At 51.4% G+C, this 17,174-nt stretch overlaps 1 protein-coding gene and 1 non-coding gene across 41 annotated transcripts; one reads left to right on the top strand and one right to left on the bottom strand.

The window, feature by feature from the left end:
* Positions 1 to 10: 10 nt before the first annotated feature.
* Positions 11 to 16,779, bottom strand: IL17RC (interleukin 17 receptor C). Of its 40 annotated transcripts, none has more exons than XM_516269.9 (19): positions 16,465 to 16,779; positions 16,151 to 16,172; positions 15,810 to 15,962; positions 15,476 to 15,550; positions 15,288 to 15,397; positions 13,286 to 13,397; positions 12,919 to 12,963; positions 9,847 to 9,986; positions 9,576 to 9,635; positions 5,650 to 5,704; positions 5,384 to 5,565; positions 5,240 to 5,290; positions 3,971 to 4,016; positions 3,719 to 3,840; positions 3,409 to 3,468; positions 2,921 to 2,969; positions 917 to 1,012; positions 762 to 800; positions 11 to 667 (listed from the first exon to the last, which is right to left on the bottom strand). In XM_516269.9, the coding sequence occupies exons 1-19, from the start codon at positions 16,567 to 16,569 to the stop codon at positions 39 to 41; spliced, it is 2,151 nt and encodes a 716-aa protein (XP_516269.2). In that variant the 5' UTR covers positions 16,570 to 16,779; the 3' UTR covers positions 11 to 38. The 40 variants fall into 40 exon arrangements, with proteins under 40 accessions (XP_516269.2, XP_063661472.1, XP_001148317.1 ...); XM_063805402.1 differs by having other exon boundaries at positions 3,971 to 4,019; positions 16,252 to 16,764; XM_001148317.7 differs by having other exon boundaries at positions 16,252 to 16,764.
* Positions 14,735 to 14,837, top strand: LOC112208756 (U6 spliceosomal RNA). Its single transcript, XR_002943331.1, has one exon. It is a non-coding gene; the product is annotated as a U6 spliceosomal RNA (small nuclear RNA).
* Positions 16,780 to 17,174: the final 395 nt, after the last annotated feature.

Here is a 17,174-nt window from a genome sequence, read left to right as displayed (position 1 = left end):
GTGGGCCACATGGGTAGAAAAACAGCGTCTGCCTTTATTTAAGTCCCGTCCCCCGCCCCAGGTCCCACCCCGCGTCCCGGCGCGGGAGTCCCCGGGGGATGGAAGTAGCTATCCAGGGCTGGCTGAAGGGCCCGGGACACTTGCTCCGCTCTCTCTAGGAGCCGCCCGGAACGCGGGGCGCGAGGCTGCTGCAGGGCCCCCAGGAAGTCTGGCAGTTGGGAGGGCAGTGTGAAGACGGGCACGGTGCGGAAAAGGGCGGGTACGGCGTCCGGGTGGAGCAGCCTGTCGAAGCAGGCCCCCACGTAGCTGCCGGGCGCCCGGCCCTGCAAGAAGTCGGGCAGCACGCAGCTGAGCGAGGCGCGGAAGGCGTCGTGCGGGCCGTGCGCCCCGGGCCCGGACACCCCGTCCTGTAGCCACTCGCTGCACAGCGCCACCGCACCGGGCGAGAAGAGCAAGACCACCACGCCGCCCTCCTGCAGGGTCTGGCGCCGCTGCGCGTGAAACCAAGCCACGGGCCCCTGCGCGCTCAGTTCACGACGGCTCCACAGGTCTACGGCCACGCGCAGCGGCAGCTGGCACAGGGCCGACGCCAGGGCGCCCACCAGGCGCTCGAAGCCCGAGTCATCGGCTGAGTAGAGGAGCAGAGCCGCGCGGCCCCTGGCGGCCGCTGCCGGAGAAAACAGATGGGGAGGGAAGAGGTGAGCTGGCACAGGCCTGGCCCCCCGGGGGCGGCCCTCCGCCCAGCGCTTGCTCCCACTCACCCCCCGAGCGGACGTCCTGTTTCAAGAGCCTCAGCCACCCTGTTAGGGGAGAGGGGCGGAGGCAGCCAGTGAGCTCGGCCGCCGCTTTCCCTCGGATAACTCCCACAGCCACTCTGGTCCTCCCCCAGGGGAATGGGGAGCCGGGAAGCGCTCACCTTTCGCGTGATCCTTTTTGAGAAGGAGGATGAGGGAAAGCGCAGCGGCAAAGAGTAGGCAGGCCAGCCACACGAGGGCCCAGCGCTTGTGGATGTCTGGGAGACCCAGAGAAGAAGAGTTAGAAACTTACCCTCCACAGAGAAGAAAAACTGAGACTTAAGAGAAATGAATTGGGCCGGGTGCGGTGGCTCATGCCTTTATATAATCCCAGCACTTCGGGAGGCCGAGGCGGGCAGATCACGAGGTCAGGACATCAAGACCATCCTGGCTAACACGGTGAAACCCCGTCTCTACTAAAAATACAAAAAATTAGCCGGGCGTGGTGGCGGGCGCCTGTAGTCCCAGCTACTCGGAAGCCTGAGGCAGGAGAATGGCGTGAACCCGGGAGGCGGAGCTTGCAGTGAGCCGAGATCGCGCCACTGCACTCCAGCCTGGGTGACAGGGTGAGACTCCGTCTCAGAAAAAAAGAGAAATAAATTGACGGCCGGCCGAGGCGGGCGGATCACGAGGTCAGGAGTTCAAGACCAGCCTGGCCAACATGGTGAAATCCCGTCTCTACTATAAGATACAAAAAATTAGCCGGGCGTGGTGACACACGCCTGTAATCCCAGCTACTCGGGAGGCTGAGGCAAGAGAATCGCTTGAACTCGGGAGGCAGAGGTTGCAGTGAGCCGAGATCGCGCCATTGCACTCCAGCCTGGGCGACAGGGTGAGACTCCTCTCAAAACAAAACAAAAAACGAAGAAATGATTTGCCCAGAGTCCACAGCACAGTGTCAGAGCCAGTGGATGAATATAGCTCCATCTGTTTAGGGGTCTTTGAATAAGTAATGTCACCCTCTGCCTCAGTTTTCTCCTCTGTAAAGTTGGACCTATGTCATAGGGTTGGTGTGAGGACTAAATATATTAATACATATAAAGCTTAACACAATGTGTTAATACATACTTAACACAATGCCGAGCATCTTAAGTGCTAAAATGTCAGCTATTTTTCTCCCCTAAGCTAGGGTTGCTGGGCCCTTGATCTTGCTGTCCTGGGTGTCTGCAACTACCTGGTGTCCCTGCCCTGTCTTTTTTTTTTTTTTTTTTTACCTCCAATTGATTTGCCTTGAATTGATTAATGAGAGCCTCAGAGATCTTTTAAAAATATAAATTTGGGCCAGGTGCGGTGACTCACGACTATAATCCCAGCACTTTGGGAGGCCGACGCGGGCGGATCATGAGGTCAGGAGTTCAAGACCAGCCTGGCCAAGATGGTGAAACCCCATCTCTACTAAAAATACAAAAATTAGCAGGGCATGGTGGCGGGCGCCTATTAATCCCAGCTACCCGGGAGGCTGAGGTAGAGAATTGCTTGAACCCGGGAGGCAGAGGTTGTAGTTAGCCGAGATCACGCCATTGCACTCCAGCCTGGGTGACAGAGTGAGACTCTGCCTCAAAAATAAATAAATAAATAAGTATATATATATATATATATATATATATATATATATGAAATATATAAAAATTTGATCGTAGCTCCTGCTGCTCTCAACATAAGATCCAAATCCCCTACATGTCTCCTGCATCTTTATCTCATGACAGAAACCTGCCTGTCCAAGACCCTGTATCTCTACCCCCTTCCCCTAGCTCAGTCTTCAGAGTTTTGCTGGAACCTTCCCCCTGAGCCCCTCACCCCTCACCCCACCCAGGTCAGGTCCACATTGTATGCATTTACAGCACTGTACACTTGGTGGTGCTTCAGTAGCTCCCACTTTAAATGTAAGTGACTGGCTCATGTCTTGCTAGTCTTCTAGGGGTGGGGCGGGGGCAGGGATTTATCTTTTTGGTGTTCCTGGGATCCCTGCAAGCTCTCATCATTTTTTGAGTGAATGAAGGAATGACCCTCTGTTTATCTGATCTCAGGGAAGGACAAGGCCATTGCATGTGCTGTGCCCAAGAGTGGTCCCTGTCAAGATCCCCACTCCTGGTACAGAAAGGAAAGGCAGTTCTTACAATACTCACATTTGTCCATGGGGCAGGCCCATAGTGCTCCCAAGTCATCATCCCATAGCTGTAAGATACAAACAGAACCAAATCCAGGGCACCAGCCAGGTGTTCCAATATTCACCAAGCTCTGGTGGCCTGATCTCCAAATTCCCAGCATGAACTATGCGTATCTCCCGGCTAAGGTTCCTGCAGCTGCTCTGCCTTTGTTTGTGCTGTGCCCACTGACTAGGGTATGACTTCTTCCATACCAAATCTGGCTTATAGGAAGAAATTCTTCCCGGAAGCTCTCCCTGGAACCCAAAACTTAGCACCTGGAGGTGCGGTTATCTGTTTATGGGTGTCTAGCCAACAGTGTGCTCCTTGGGGATAGGAACTGTGCTTCTTCTACTCTTAACTTTCCCAGGGCTGAACATAAAATAAGCCTAAATAGACAGTAGGTGAGTGCTAGTTTTAGGCCTGTTGCCCCTAGGCATTGAGGTGGGGCCCTTCTTCCACCAGCTCACCTGCAGACACTGGCCTGACTGCAGGTCTTGTAGTAAGTACTCTCCAAGGCGAGCTGCCCTCTGCCAAGCCAAAGGATGGGGGCACTGTTACCTGGAGGTAGCACCCTTAGGGCAGCACCTACCAGGCTACAGCTGGGTAGAATGAGGTAGAGGGGACTGGGAGACTTTGGTGATGCCGCTGAATATGGCCCTGGTCTGAGTCACCCCCCATGTTCCCAGAGACCGGCACAGGGTGGATGGAGTGAAAATTTGAGGCCAGATGTGAGATGCATTTGGAGAGATCTGTGGAGGAGGGTCGCCCAGTCCTAACCGTGGAGGCTTTGCTGGGTAGTGAAGTACAGCCACTGGGTTCCAAGGCACAGAGGGATCTGTTGTCCTGGGGGCCTCGTGTCTCCAACAGTAGCACATCATCTTTGAGAGGCCCCAGGGAGTCTGGAAGGGGTGAGAGGCCACTCTGACCAAGACCCATCCTTGCTGGGATTGGCCACTTGCCTGCCTCCCATGCCCTGACCTTCACCCCTAGGAGGTGGCCCTGCCCCAGCTGCCCCCAGGCCCAACTCACCAGCCCACAAGCACTCCTGCAGCTGCAGCTTCTCCGAGCTGTTCACCTGCTGGGAAGAGACCATGGTTAGGGCCACTAAGAAAAGCAAAAGCCAAAGGCAGAAAGACCAGAATGGGGCAGGCAACAGAAGGCCTGTTGGGTTGGGAGTCTGCACTCAATCTGACCTGAGGCAGATGTGGATTCAAGGCTGGGTGATTAGGAATCACCACATCTTTCTCTGCCCCAGCCTTGTGAGATCATCTGTATAAAGCGTCTTCTGACCCTAAAGCTGTTTTTATGTCTTACGGAGCATGGTTCCCCTCTCATCTAACCTTCTCAAAGAGATTCCTTTCTCACATGACCACCCTGCTAAAAATTGCAACCCCAGTCCCACCTTATCCCTTTCCCATGGTATTTGTATGCAATTTTAAGATACTATATGATTTATTTACAATGTCTGTTGGCTGCCTTTCTCCATTACAATATAAGTTCTATGAGGGTAGAGATGTTAGGGTCTATCACAAGTGCCTAAAACAGTGACTTGTGCTGCTCAAAAAATCTTGAATGAGTGAATTTTTTTTTTTTTTTTGAGACGGAGTTTCACTCTGTCGCCCAGTGTCACTCTGTCACCCAGGCTGAAGTGCAGTGGCGCCCTCTCAGCTCACTGCAAGCTCCGCCTCCCAGGTTCACGCCATTCTCCTGCCTCAGCCTTCCTAGTAGCTGGGACTACAGGTGCCCACCACCACGACCGGCTAATTTTTTGTATTTTTAGTAGAGACGGGGCTTCACCATGTTAGCCAGGATGGTCTTGATGTCCTGACCTCGTGATCTGCCCGCCTCGGCCTCCCAAAGTGCTGGGATTACAGGCGTGAGCCACCGCGCCCGGCCGGATGAGTGAATATTCTTATAATCACCCTTTGAAACTGTAGAGCAGCCCATTCTACAGGTATGGAAATAGAATAAGGATAGCAATAATAAAAGTGGCTACATTTATGGAGCATTTAGTCTGTACCGATTCCTAAGGGGAAGCACTTCTCTTATTTCATTGTCACAACCACTCCATGAGGTAGTTACTGTATTATCATCTGCATTAAACAGATGAGGAAACTGACGTTCAGAGAGGTGAAGTGAGTTGCCCAGGGTCCCACGCACTACTAAAGTAAACAGTGGAACTCCCAAAGAGGAAGCTGGCAACCACTATGCTTTAGCGGCCCAAGAACTAAGACCCCCTTGGCTGGGGGGTCTGCCCGGGTCCAGCCTCCAGCCCAGCACTATGCACCCCTTTCTGACCTGAACACAGAGGTTAGGGTGGCCTTTCAGCAATGGGAACTCGAGAACTTTCTGTGGAAAGAGAGGAATGGGTGGGATCACAAAAGGGGACCCCCGGTTCCCCACTCTCCCCTCACCATGGGAGGTGCCCTCTGCTTCACTTACGTCCACAGTGACATTCTCCCAGGAAAGCGGTGGGACCAGTGGCTGGCAGGGGTCCCCACCCGGAGCCCGCCAGCACAGTGCCGCTTCTGCGGGCAGCCAGCACGGTGCGTCCAGCAGCCAGCTCTGCAGGGTCAGCAGTCGCAGCCGGGCGGCTTGCCAGAGGTTCCGGTGTGCGCGGGGGTCTGCAAGGAAAGGGCGCAGTCACCGCAGGCCAGGTACCCATCGCTCGCAACACCCCAACCCCAGCCCCAGGCCGGTCAGCTCACCCTCCCTGAAGGGGCAGATGTTCGTCCTAACGGAGTCAGGTTCCAGAGGCCACACCTGGAAAGGAAATGGGGGTCTGCTCAGGTCCCCTCCATGGGCATGTGCCTGGCCCTCTGCTAGACAGTGGGGATGCACTCATTCAGCAGGTATTTCACAAACACTTGCCGGGTCTTCCTGCCTTTTACAAAACCTGGAGGTGCTCACATCTATTCTTCCAGCAAACATAATGCTGGGCACTGGCAACATCTTCCTTAACAAACTTTTTTTTTTTTTTTTGAGATAGAGTCTCGCTCTGTCGCCCAGGCTGGAGTGCAGTGGTGCAGTCTTGGCTCACTACAACCTCCACCTCCCAGGTTCAAGCGATTCTCCCATCTCAGTCTCCTGAGGAGCTGGGATTACAGGAACATGCCACAACGGCCGGCTAACTGGTTAATTTTTGTATTTTTAGTAGAGATGGGGTTTCACCACATTGATCAGGCTGGTCTCGAACTCCTGACCTCAAGTGATCCACCCGTCTCAGCCTCCCAAAGTGTTGGGATTACAAGCGTGAGCCACCACGCCCAGCCCATTCAACAGACTTTTAATGAGTGCCTACCATTGTGTCTTAGCAGGATGGCAAGCACAAGAGACCTTGGATAATTAAATTTTTATTATTTTTTTATTTTTTGAGATGGAGTCTCACTCTGTTGCCCAGGCTGGAGTGCAGTGGTGTGATCTCAGCTCACCACAACCTCCGCCTCCTAGGTTCAAGTGATTCTCCTGCCTCAGCTTCCCAAGTAGCAGGGACTACAGGCGCACATCACCATGCCTGGCTAATTTTTGTACTTTTAGTAGAGACTGGGTTTCACTATGTTAGCCAGGCTGGTCTCAAACTCCTGACCTCGTGATCCACCCGCCTTGGCCTCCCAAAGTGCTGGGATTACAGGTGTGAGCCACTGTGCCTGGTGGATAATTAATTTTAATTCATTCCACAATCACTTTGTAAGCACCTGCTATGTGTTGGGGAATGTGCTAAGTTCTAAGGACACATTCATTTATTCTTTCAACAGACATTTTAAGAGTGCCTATTATGTGCATAGCTCTGTGCTAAGCACTAGAGGTAATACATTAATTTATCCATCAAGCCTTTAGTTAGGAACACCGACTATGTGGCAGGCACTGTGTTTGGCAATGAAGGCATTTAAATCACAGCATACATCTCATGAACATCTGCTGTGTCCTATGGCTGTGTTAGGCAGTAAGATTTATTCACTCATTCAACAGTGAGGACCTCATACTGTTACCTTGTTTAAAAACAAAACAAGGCTGGGCGCGGTGGCTCACCCCTGTAATCCCAGCACTTTGGGAGGCCGAGGTGGGTGGATCACGAGGTCAAGAGATCGAGACCATCTGGTCAACATGCTGAAACCCCGTCTCTACTGAAAATACAAAAATTAGCCGGGCATGGTGGCATGCACCTGTAGTCCCAGCTACTTGGGAGGCTGAGGCAGAAGAATTGCTTGAATCCAGGAGGCAGAGATTGCAGTGAGCCGAGATCACGCCACTGTACTCCAGCCTGCCAATAGAGCGAGACTCTGTCTCAAAAAAAAAACAAAAAAACAAAAAAAAAACAGAAAAACAAGTAGGCGCTATGTGCCAGGCACTGTGCAAGGCTCTTGCAAAGCTATTACATTTGAATTAGATATGATTTGCTTGCCTTCAAGGAAATCACAAACTCACACTTGTAGTAAGGATAAAATATTTATATAAATTAGTAAAACACTCACTCATTTCATAATATTTATTGAGCATCTGTTGTGTACAAGAAGAAATTAGATGCCCAAATAAGAAAGGAAGTGATTGAGCTGGGTGTGGTGGCCCATCGCCACAAAACATTAAAACATGAAAACAGCCTGGGCACAGTGGCTCACGCCTGTAATCCCAGCACTTTGGGCGGCCGAGGCGGGTGGATCACGAGGTCAGGAATTTGGGACCAGCCTGACCAACATGGTGAAACCCCGTCTCTACTAAAAATACAAAAATTAGCCGGGCATGGTGGCGTGTGCCTATAATCTCAGCTACTTGGGAGGCTGAGGCAGGAGAATGGCTTGAACCTGGGAGGTGGAAGTTGCAGTGAGCCGAGATCACGCCACTGTACTCCATCCTGGGCAAAAGAGTGAAACTCCATTAAAAAAAAAAAAAAGGAAACAATTAGCCAGGCATGGTGGCGCATGCCTGCAGTCCCAGCTGCAGAGGCTGAGGCAGGAGGATCCCTTGAACCTGGGAGCTTGGGGCTGCAATGAGACGTGTTCATGCCACTGCACTCTACCATGGGTGACAGAGCAAAATGCTGTCTCTAAAAAAAAAAAAAAATTTAAGAAAATAAAAGAAATGAAGTGATAAATGGACAAGGAAAGATAGAAGTGCAAGGGGATTTGGAGCTAGGAGAGGCCGGGTGGTTGGGGAAAAGCTTTGGGAAGGAGGTGAGGGCATTTGAGGTAATGGGAACCACCTGAGAAAAGGCAGGGAGCTAGCCGTATCTTGGTAAGTAGCTCCACTGGATGTAACAATGTTCTCATGAAGGGGAATCATGGGGAAAATATAGTGAAAAGGCACCGTTGGGGGCAGAATATGGGCCCAGAATGCCAGGAAAGTGATGGGAAGGGAGGGGAGCTTGGAGGTATTGAAACAGTCTAGAAAAGAGATGATAGAGCCCTAAGCTGGACTGAGATGGAGAGGAGGGGGAAAGAGAATGAGAGACATTAATGTCAGAGGTAAGATGGATGAGACCTGATGACCAATTAAATGTGCAATCAGCGGCCGGGTACAGTGGCTCATGCCTGTAATCCCAGCACTTTGGGAGGCCGAGGCATGTGGATCACAAGGTCAGGAGATCGAGACCATCCTGGCTAACACGGTGAAACCCTGTCTTTACTGAAAATACAAAAAATTAGCTGGGCATGGTCGCAGGCACCTGTAGTCCCAGCTACTTAGGAGGCTGAGGCAGGAGAATGGCGTGAACCCGGGAGAAGCAGCTTGCAGTGAGCCGAGATCACACCACGGTGCTCCAGCCTGGGCGACAGAGAAAGACTCTGTCTTAAAAAAAAAAAAAAAAAAAAAAAAAAAGTGCAATCAGGGCAAGCCACAGTGGCTCATGCTTATAATCCCAGCACTTGGTGGGAGGCTGAGGTGGGAGGATAGCATAAGCCCAGGAATTCAGAACAGCCTGGGTAACATAGCAAGACCCCATCTCTACACAAAACAAAAAAAAACTAGCTGAGTATGGTAGTGCTCACCAGTAGTTCCAGCTACTTGGGAGGCTGAGACAGGAGGATCACTTGAGCCCATGGGGCTGAGGCTGCAGTGTGCCATGATTGTGCCACTGCACTCCAGCCTGGGCAACAGAGTGAGACCTTGTCTAAAAAAATAAATAAATGTACAGAGGAAGAGGAAAGAGCCAGCATATTTAAGCCTGGATGTGGCACACATTCTTATAACAGCCCCATGAGGCTGTTACTATTATTATTCCCATTTTACAGATGAGAAACAGGCTCACAGAGGTGAAGTGACTTGCCCAAGGTTACACAGCTAGCAAATGGCAAGAGCCAAGATTCAAACCAGTCCAAGTTCGTAGCACATGCTCTGCCTGCCAGGGGAACACAAAGACAGAACTGGAGGAGTAGGGAAAGGTTTCAAGGAGAAGGTGATATTTGAATGGGGCCATGAAGTGTAAGCAGGAGTTCTGTGGAGGATCAGGGAGAGCATTCAGGGAATGTAATAGACAGAAGGCATAGGACAGCAAGGGTCAAGGGAAGGCCAGCCACCACAGGGAGCCACAGTCTCCACCTCAATGAAGGGTTTGAAGAATGGTGAGACCAGGAAGGCAGGGATCACCCCCATCATCATCTTCCCACTCGTCTTCTGGCACCCAGCTAGACTCTGCTCCTACCTGAATGCAGAGGCAGGGAACCAGGTCTGTGTGGTTCAAGGTAATGATCTGCGGTCCAGTCTGTGGAACAAATAAAGGAAGAAGGTTGGAGAAGATAAGGAGGAAGAGGAGGAGGCCAAAGTCAAGGAAACCAGGAAGGCAAAAGTTCCCCCACCAATTTTCCCTTGCTTGGGGTGAGTCCTCTTCAAGGATCCTCTCTGATAAGGCACTGCATCCTTTGCACAGGCATCAGCCTACAGTGGGAATGGACTTGGGAAGGGGGAGGCCTCACCAGGTTTTTGTGCCACCGGGGTTTTGGGGGGCCCTGGACCTGATTCCAATACAGGGAGAGGCCGAAGTGCTGCTCCTCAGAGACATTCAGAACCAGATGCACGTTGTCACCATCTGCTGACACGTTGAGCCAGGGCAGGGCTGGTGGGAGAGGCAAAGAGAGTGCAGCTTAGACTTCCTCACCTCTTCTGCATCCCCGACTGACCCTTTGGAGTTTCCTTCAAACCCTCTAGACTGGGAGGCTCTCGGAGGGCAGAGCGTGTGTCGTCATTTCAGACCAGACTTTGCTCCTAGCAGCTGCCCAAAGCCAAGCCCGTGGAGGCCCTAGTGTGTGGTCTGAGAACAGCTATTCTCCCTGCTTCTCCCTCTGCAGAAAGATCTTGTAACCTCTTTAAAACAAGTCATTTTCCTCTGTTCAGAACTGTGACCTTTCTGACCTTACCTCTTGATACTTGTGTCCTTTTTTTTTTTTGAGAGGGAGTCTCGCTCTGTTGCCCAGGCTAGAGTGCGTTGGCACGATAGCTCACTGCAACCTCCACCGCCTGGGTTCAAGCGATTCTCTTGCCTCAGCCACCCGAGTAGCTGGGATTACAGGCGTGTGTCACCACCCCCGGCTAGTTTTTGTATTTTTAGTAGAGATGGGATTTCGCTCATTTTGGCCAGGCTGGTCTTGAGCTCCTAACCTCAAGCAATCCTCCTGCCTCAGCTTCCCAAAGTGCTGGGATTGCAGACGTGAGCCATCGCGCACAGCCTATGGCATTTGTGTCCTTAATAACTCTGCTGCAGAGTTATTAAGGACCTCCTTACTGTTTCTCTCTCTTTTTTTTTTTTCCTTTTTTTTTTTTTTTGAGATGGAGTCTGGCTCTGTCGCCCAGGCTGGAGTGCAGTGGTGTGATCTCGGCTCACTGCAAGCTCTGCCTCCTGGGGTTCAAGCCATTCTCCTGCCTCAGGCTCCCGAGTAGCTGGGACTACAGGCGCCTGCCACCATGCCCAGCTAATTTTTTTGTATTTTTTGTAGAGACGGGGTTTCACCGTGTTAGCCAGGATGGTCTCGATCTCCTGACCTCGTGATCCGCCAGCCTCGGCCTCCCAAAGTGCTGGGATTACAGGCGTGAGCCACCACGCCTGGCCCCCTCCTTACTATTTCTTAAACACCCCTGACATACTCCCACCCCAGGCCCTTTTTTCTGGCTATTCTCTCTTCCCTCAGATATATGGCTCCTCCCTCACCTCTTTCAGGTCTCTGCTCACCAGAATGAGACCATCCCTGACCTCTACAACTCCCAACCTTCCCCAGCCCTTCCACGAATGTTCGCCTTAGTGCTAATCACTGTCTAACTTACTGCATTCTTCACATCTCCATGTGTTTGTTGTGTCCTTCCTCACCCCCACCCTGACCCTGACACCAGCTCCATGGGGTCGGGTTTTTTGTCATCTTCATTTATTGATTTATTAATATTTCCAGTGTCCAGGGATTTGCCTGGTACACAGAAATTAATAAATATCTGTTGAATAAATGAATCAATGTCTACTTAATGAAGGAAGAAATGAAATCCATGATATATACATCTGTGTTTGCAAAACTCTGGTGATGAATAGTCTTTAATGAGTTGCCAAAGAGGCAGGCCAACTTTAATTTTAAGAAGCCAAAAAGAAAATGAAGTTGAAAACGTTTAGTAGTTCAGAAAACATCACAGTATGTGATGTATTCACAGTATTTATGTATTGATCTGGGTGCTAGTTATGCAAGTGTATACATATACAAAAACGAATTGGCCGGACATGGCGGCTCATGCCTGTAATCCCAGCACTTTGGGAGGCCGAGGTGGGAGGATCACGAGGTCAGGAGTTCAAGACCAGCCTGGCCAGCATGGTGAAACCCCATCTCTACTAAAAATACAAAAATTAGCTGTGCGTGGTGGTGTACGTCTGTAATCCCAGCTGCTTGGGAGGCTGAGGCAGGAGAATCGCTTGAACCCAGAAGGCAGAGGTTGCAGTGAGCTGAGATCACACCACTGCAGTCCAGCCTGGGCAACAGAGCAAGATTCCGCCAAGAAAAAAAAAAAAAAAAAAAGAACTGGACATGAAAATCAGTACCCTTTGGCTGGGCGTGGTGGCTCACGCCTGTAATCCCAGCACTTTGGGAGGCCGAGGCAGGCGGATCACAAGGTCAGGAGATCAAGACCATCCTGGCTAACACGGTGTAACCCTGTCTCTACTAAAAAAAAAAAAAAAAAAAAAAAAAAAAAATTAGCCAGGCGTGGTGGCGGGCGCCTGTAGTCCCAGCTACTCGGGAGGCTGAGGCAGGAGAATGGCGTGAACCTGGGAGGCGGAGCTTGCAGTGAGCCGAGATTGCACCACTGCACTCCAGCCTGAGCGACAGAGCGAGACTCTGTCTCAAAAAAAAAAAAAAAAAAGAAAATCAGTACCCTTTACATACTTTTATGTATGTATGTTATACACAATAAAAAAGAAAATACAAAACGAAAACAAAATCCAAATAGTACGTGGGAAAAAAGTTAGACCCTTGACTTTCTTAGCTTTTATTTCAAGTTTTTTGTTTTTGTTTTGTTTTGTTTTGTTTTGTTTTTTGAGACGGAGTCTTGCTCTGTCACCCAGGCTGGTGTGCAATGGTGCAGTCTCAGCTTACTGCAGCCCCTGCCTCCCAGGCTCAAGTGATTCTCCTGCCTCAGCCTCCTGAGTAGCTGGGACCACAAATGCACACCACCATGTCCTGTTAATTTTTGTATTTTTGGTAGAGACGGGGATTTGCCATGTTGCCCAGGCTCGTCTCGAACTTTTGAGCTCAAGTGATCCTTCCACCTCGGCCTCCCAAAGTGCTGGGATTACAGGCATGAGCCACTGAGCCTGACCCAAGATTCATCTTTCTATTTCCAGTGCTTAGCACAGAGTAGCAGATACTGCAATTAATGTGTTATGAACAAATGAATGAATGAATATGTTCTGTGAGCTTCTGAGATGTGGTAGCCCATATCTGAAGTGGACTCCAAGGGTTTCTTATACTCCAGACCTTGCCCCTCCCTACCCCCGGCCCACTGGCCCTAGCCCCTACCCCAGCAGCTCGGGATGCTGTTCCGGACTTCGAGCCCCCTGCAGTCTGAGGAGAGATCACAGAAGAGCCTCCAGTGGGGCTGGGGGCCAAGGAAAGAAGTGGGGGCAATTTGGCTCCCAGGGGGGCATTAGGAATGGCTCCCCATCCCCTACATACCACCCACATCTATCCAATGCTCAAAGAACCTTCCCCAGGGGCTGGAAAGCCATGTCACCCAGAGAGAGAAGGTCCGAGGGGCTGACTCTGGGAAGGATAGCAGCTCAGACCCCTGCCGGAGAGTGGATGGAGCTAGAAGAGGGTGAAATCAGGAGGGGGAATGGCCAGAGGGGACAGAGGCTAGGGAGCCAGGACGTGGGGGTCCACTTACCAGGCAGCTGCTGTGTGTGGTTGAGTTCCTTCTCGTACCTGGGCTGAGTATAGGACCAGATTCGTACCTCACTCCCTAGGGCAGCCTCGAAGCAGTCATATACCACAGAGCCCTGTGAGGAGAGGGGTGGGGAAGGCTGGCGGTGCAGGGCTCAGAATCCAGGCCAAGGGCTGTGGGATCATCTGCAGGGACCACTCTGCTCACTGCCCTCCTCCCCCAACCAATGACTGTATTTATACTGTATAGCCTGAAATCTACTATTCACCTTTCTTTCAAGGGGCCTCAATTCTAAAGCAAATGTCCTCAGTAAGAGTGTCACCAGGGCGGGAAAAGGCCCTAGACATTTAAATCCCTGCCCCCACCCTGCTGTGCTAGATCACCTGGACAAAGCTAAGGAGATGAGACACCCCAACACAATATGGCACACCCCTCCCCACAGAAGTGGTTCTCACACTCAACCCAGTGCCTCAGTGTTCCTTACATCTGCTTGTGACATGGACCAAGCAGATGTTCTCCCAGTCTACAATTCTCCAGATAGGATATTGGCTGGGGGCTGGAGGTTGGAGGGAAAGTCAAAGGGTTTGAGTGATTTGACCCCAGTGGAAATAGACCTTCCAGGCACATGTGGCCTCCTAAGGCGGGGAGAAGCCCCAACACCCTGCAACATGGTACTTACACCATGGTAAGTATACCACGGTATGTATGGTAGAACTCTTTCTTTGGTCCAAGAGTACAGAGAAGTGCATCCAGCCCACAGACCTCCCCTCTCCAAGCCTCACTTTATCTATCTGGAAAATGAAGATACTAATAATGCCTCATCAGGTAGTTTTGAGGATTACAAAAGAATTAAATTTACTGAAATTCTTCAGTGCCAGGCATTACATCCAGTGTTTTACAGGTATCAACTTATTTAATTCTCACAACAGTCATGTGAGGTGGGACTATTCTTTTTTTTTTTGAGACGGAATCTCGCTCTGTCGCCCAGGCTGGAGTGCAGTGGCACGATCTCGGCTCACTGCAAGCTCCACCTCCCGGGTTCATGCCATTCTCCTGCCTCTGCCTCCCGAGTAGCTGGGACTACAGGTGCCCACCACCATGCCTGGCTAATTTTTTGTATTTTTTAGTGGAGGCGGGGTTTCACAGTGTTAGCCAGGATGGTCTCGATCTCCTGACCTCGTGATCTGCCCACCTCAGCCTCCCAAAGTGCTGGGATTACAGGTGTGAACCACTGTGCCCGGCCAGAACTATTTTTTTTTAATGTGGCAAAAACAAAAACAAAAACAAAAACAAAAAAACTTTAAGAGATATTTCACAAGGAAGTTACACAAATAGCCAATAAGCATGTGAAAAAAGTGCTCAACTTCATCAGTCATTGGAAGATACAAATTAAAACCACAATGACAAACCACTACATATGCAGTAAAATTATGACAATTACAACACTTATGCTTGTTTTGGCACCACATATACTACAACTGGAACAATACAGAAAAGATTAGCAAGGCCCGTGCCTGAGGATGACATGCAAATTCATGGAGGGTCCCATATATTTAAAATTCAAATATATTTAATTTAAAAATAAAATAAAATTACACCATCAAGTGTTGGCAAAAATGGGAAGCAACTAGAACTCCCATACACTGCTGGTAGGAGGGGAAAATAGTAGAAGCACCCTGAAAAACTGCTTGGTGATTTCTCACAGTCAAGCATATGAAGTAGAAAACTATTCTCATCCCCATTTTACAGACATAAAAGCTGAGGCATAACAGGCTGAAGGGACTTGCCCACAGCGCTGATCAGAATCAAAAGAATAGTCCCACCTCACATGGCTGTTGTGAGAATTAAATAAGTTGATACCTGTAAAACACTGGCTGTAATGCCTGGTACTGAAGGGTTTCAATAAATTTAATTCTTTTGTAATCCTCAAAGAGATAATGCATGTGAAAAAGTTTTATAGATTTTAGGTTTAGAAGGTGATTATTATTATTATTATTTTGCATACCACAGACTGACCAAACTGCACAAGGGCAGCAGGCACTTGCACCTCCAGCAGGACGCAGCGGGCAGTAGGGTAGGCCTGGAAGGAGAGCACGACTTGGGCCTGGAGAGAGGCTGTGGGCAACAGGGCAGGGGTCAGTCAGGCCCAGGAGCCTTGGCATGGGGCAGTTGGGCCAGCCAGGTTCTCCTCACCATTCCTAGGCTCCTCCACCCCTGAGTCAGCTGCTCCTCCAAACTTTTCCTCATCTTCAGGCTCTTCCCAGTGCCCTAGAAGGACCCAAGAGTAAGGCCCTGGGTGAGGCCCCCTGCTCTGGGCTGGCTGGCTTTGGTGTTGGCTTCCTTCTGGAAAGCCCAGTGCTGGGAAGCAGGGGCTGGGGAGACCACACTGGCCTGGGGGTCCTTCTGCCGGTGTCCTCCAGGAGAACACTGAGGATGCCCAGCGCTGCTTGAGAGATCCCCTGGCCCTCATGCCCACCCCAGACACACTCACGTGTGCACATGCACTGTCACAGGATGACTTGCTCACCATGCACGGCCAAGTGGACAGCCACACGCAGACAGAGGTCACAGTCGGTCTCCTTCTGGCACCTCAGCACCAGCTCTGTCTGCAGGTGCGTAGGCGCCAGCACGGGGCCCGGAGCAGGCACGATGTCCCCAGGCAGGCAGAGTATGTCACTGTCTGTGTGTGGAGGAGCGGGTGGGAGCTGAAGCTGTTCCAAGCCCAGAATTTGGTGGCACCTGACATACCCAGAGAGCCAAAGAACTTGGCTGTCCTAGGCTGAGGTGGGCATGGAGGGCATGGGCCTGGGACAGCTCTGCTCCCTTCAGCCAACCTGGGAAATTCTTTTTAAAAGTAGGGATACTTACCCCAGAGGTGGCAGGAGAGGCCCTGGGAAGGAAAGAAAGGAGAGTCAGAATTTGTGCCCCCACCATCTAGGCACTGTTCTCTGCCTAAGACCTCCGCCTACCTTTTTCTGGGGCTCGGTATTCCCAGACCCTCCCAGAGGAAGACAGACCCAGCTCTTGCCCCTTCCCCGTTCTTCTCTTCTACCATCAGCACCAGACAGACCAGACAGGGCAGTTCTGGCGGTGGCAGCAGTGACAGGAGCCAGGCTAAGGCTTTGCTGAGCCAAAAACTGAACTCTGAGCCTTTCCTCGTCTCCCCAGGGTTCCAGACTCACCGGAGAGCAGTGGGTAGCGTCCTGAGACCCCACAAGCCTCTCCAGAGAAAGGACCACTGGGCTTCGGCCCAGTGCCAAGGACAGCAAGAACCAGGGCACAGGCATCTTCTAGGTGCCAGGTGGCACCCAGGCCTGAGGCCCTGTGCTGCCCCCCCCCAAGGGGGGCAGACACCCCAGTCAGCCCGTGTCTGTGGGTGGCAGGGGCTGGAATCCCTCTTCAGCCTCCAGAGTTTGTGCACTCTCTGTCCTGGGAGTCCTGACTCTCCTCCTACTTCCAGCACTGAGTGCTTTCGTTTTGGCTCCCGGCAGGCAGCTGGCTGTTCCCGCCCCTCTCTGTCCCTCCCACCAACACCAGGCTTGGGAGCCAGCAGCCTTGGACTAGGGTGGTGGCCGCACCTCCTCCTTCTTTGGCTCTCCTCTCCCTCTGCTGACACCTGGCTGGGAGGGGCCCCTGAAGAAGACAGCGAATGCATCATGGCTGAGTAAGGGAGCTCTTACTCACCCCCGGAGCCCTAAGGAGGACACAGCCCTGGAGTCCTGGGCCCACTAGGTCTCCCCTTACTAGGCACACTCGGTCCCTTCAGACACTCTTTGGGCCTCGGTAACCCTTTGTGGGACAGGAGCTCTAAAAGCACCGACAAAAGGCACCAGAAAGTGGGCTTTTCACCACTGCCTGGCTCAAATGCGTTATGGGAAGTAGAAGGAACCCA

This window comes from Pan troglodytes, chromosome 2, assembly GCF_028858775.2.
Source record: "Pan troglodytes isolate AG18354 chromosome 2, NHGRI_mPanTro3-v2.0_pri, whole genome shotgun sequence".
NCBI classification, from domain to species: Eukaryota; Metazoa; Chordata; class Mammalia; order Primates; family Hominidae; genus Pan; species Pan troglodytes.
Note: the sequence above shows the minus strand (reverse complement) of the source record. Positions and strands in the feature narration are given on the sequence as shown.

Excerpts from the sequence above, each read along its gene's own strand:
- IL17RC (XM_063805402.1), bottom strand. The coding sequence starts at position 16,569 with ATGCCTGTGCCCTGGTTCTTGCTGTCCTTGGCACTGGGCCGAAGCCCA. Across the intron at positions 1,013-2,920 it reads GGCCTGCCCCATGGACAAAT|ACATCCACAAGCGCTGGGCC; the intron begins GTGAGTATTGTA and ends TGGGTCTCCCAG. Across the intron at positions 668-761 it reads ACAGGACGTCCGCTCGGGGG|CGGCCGCCAGGGGCCGCGCG; the intron begins GTGAGTGGGAGC and ends TTTCTCCGGCAG.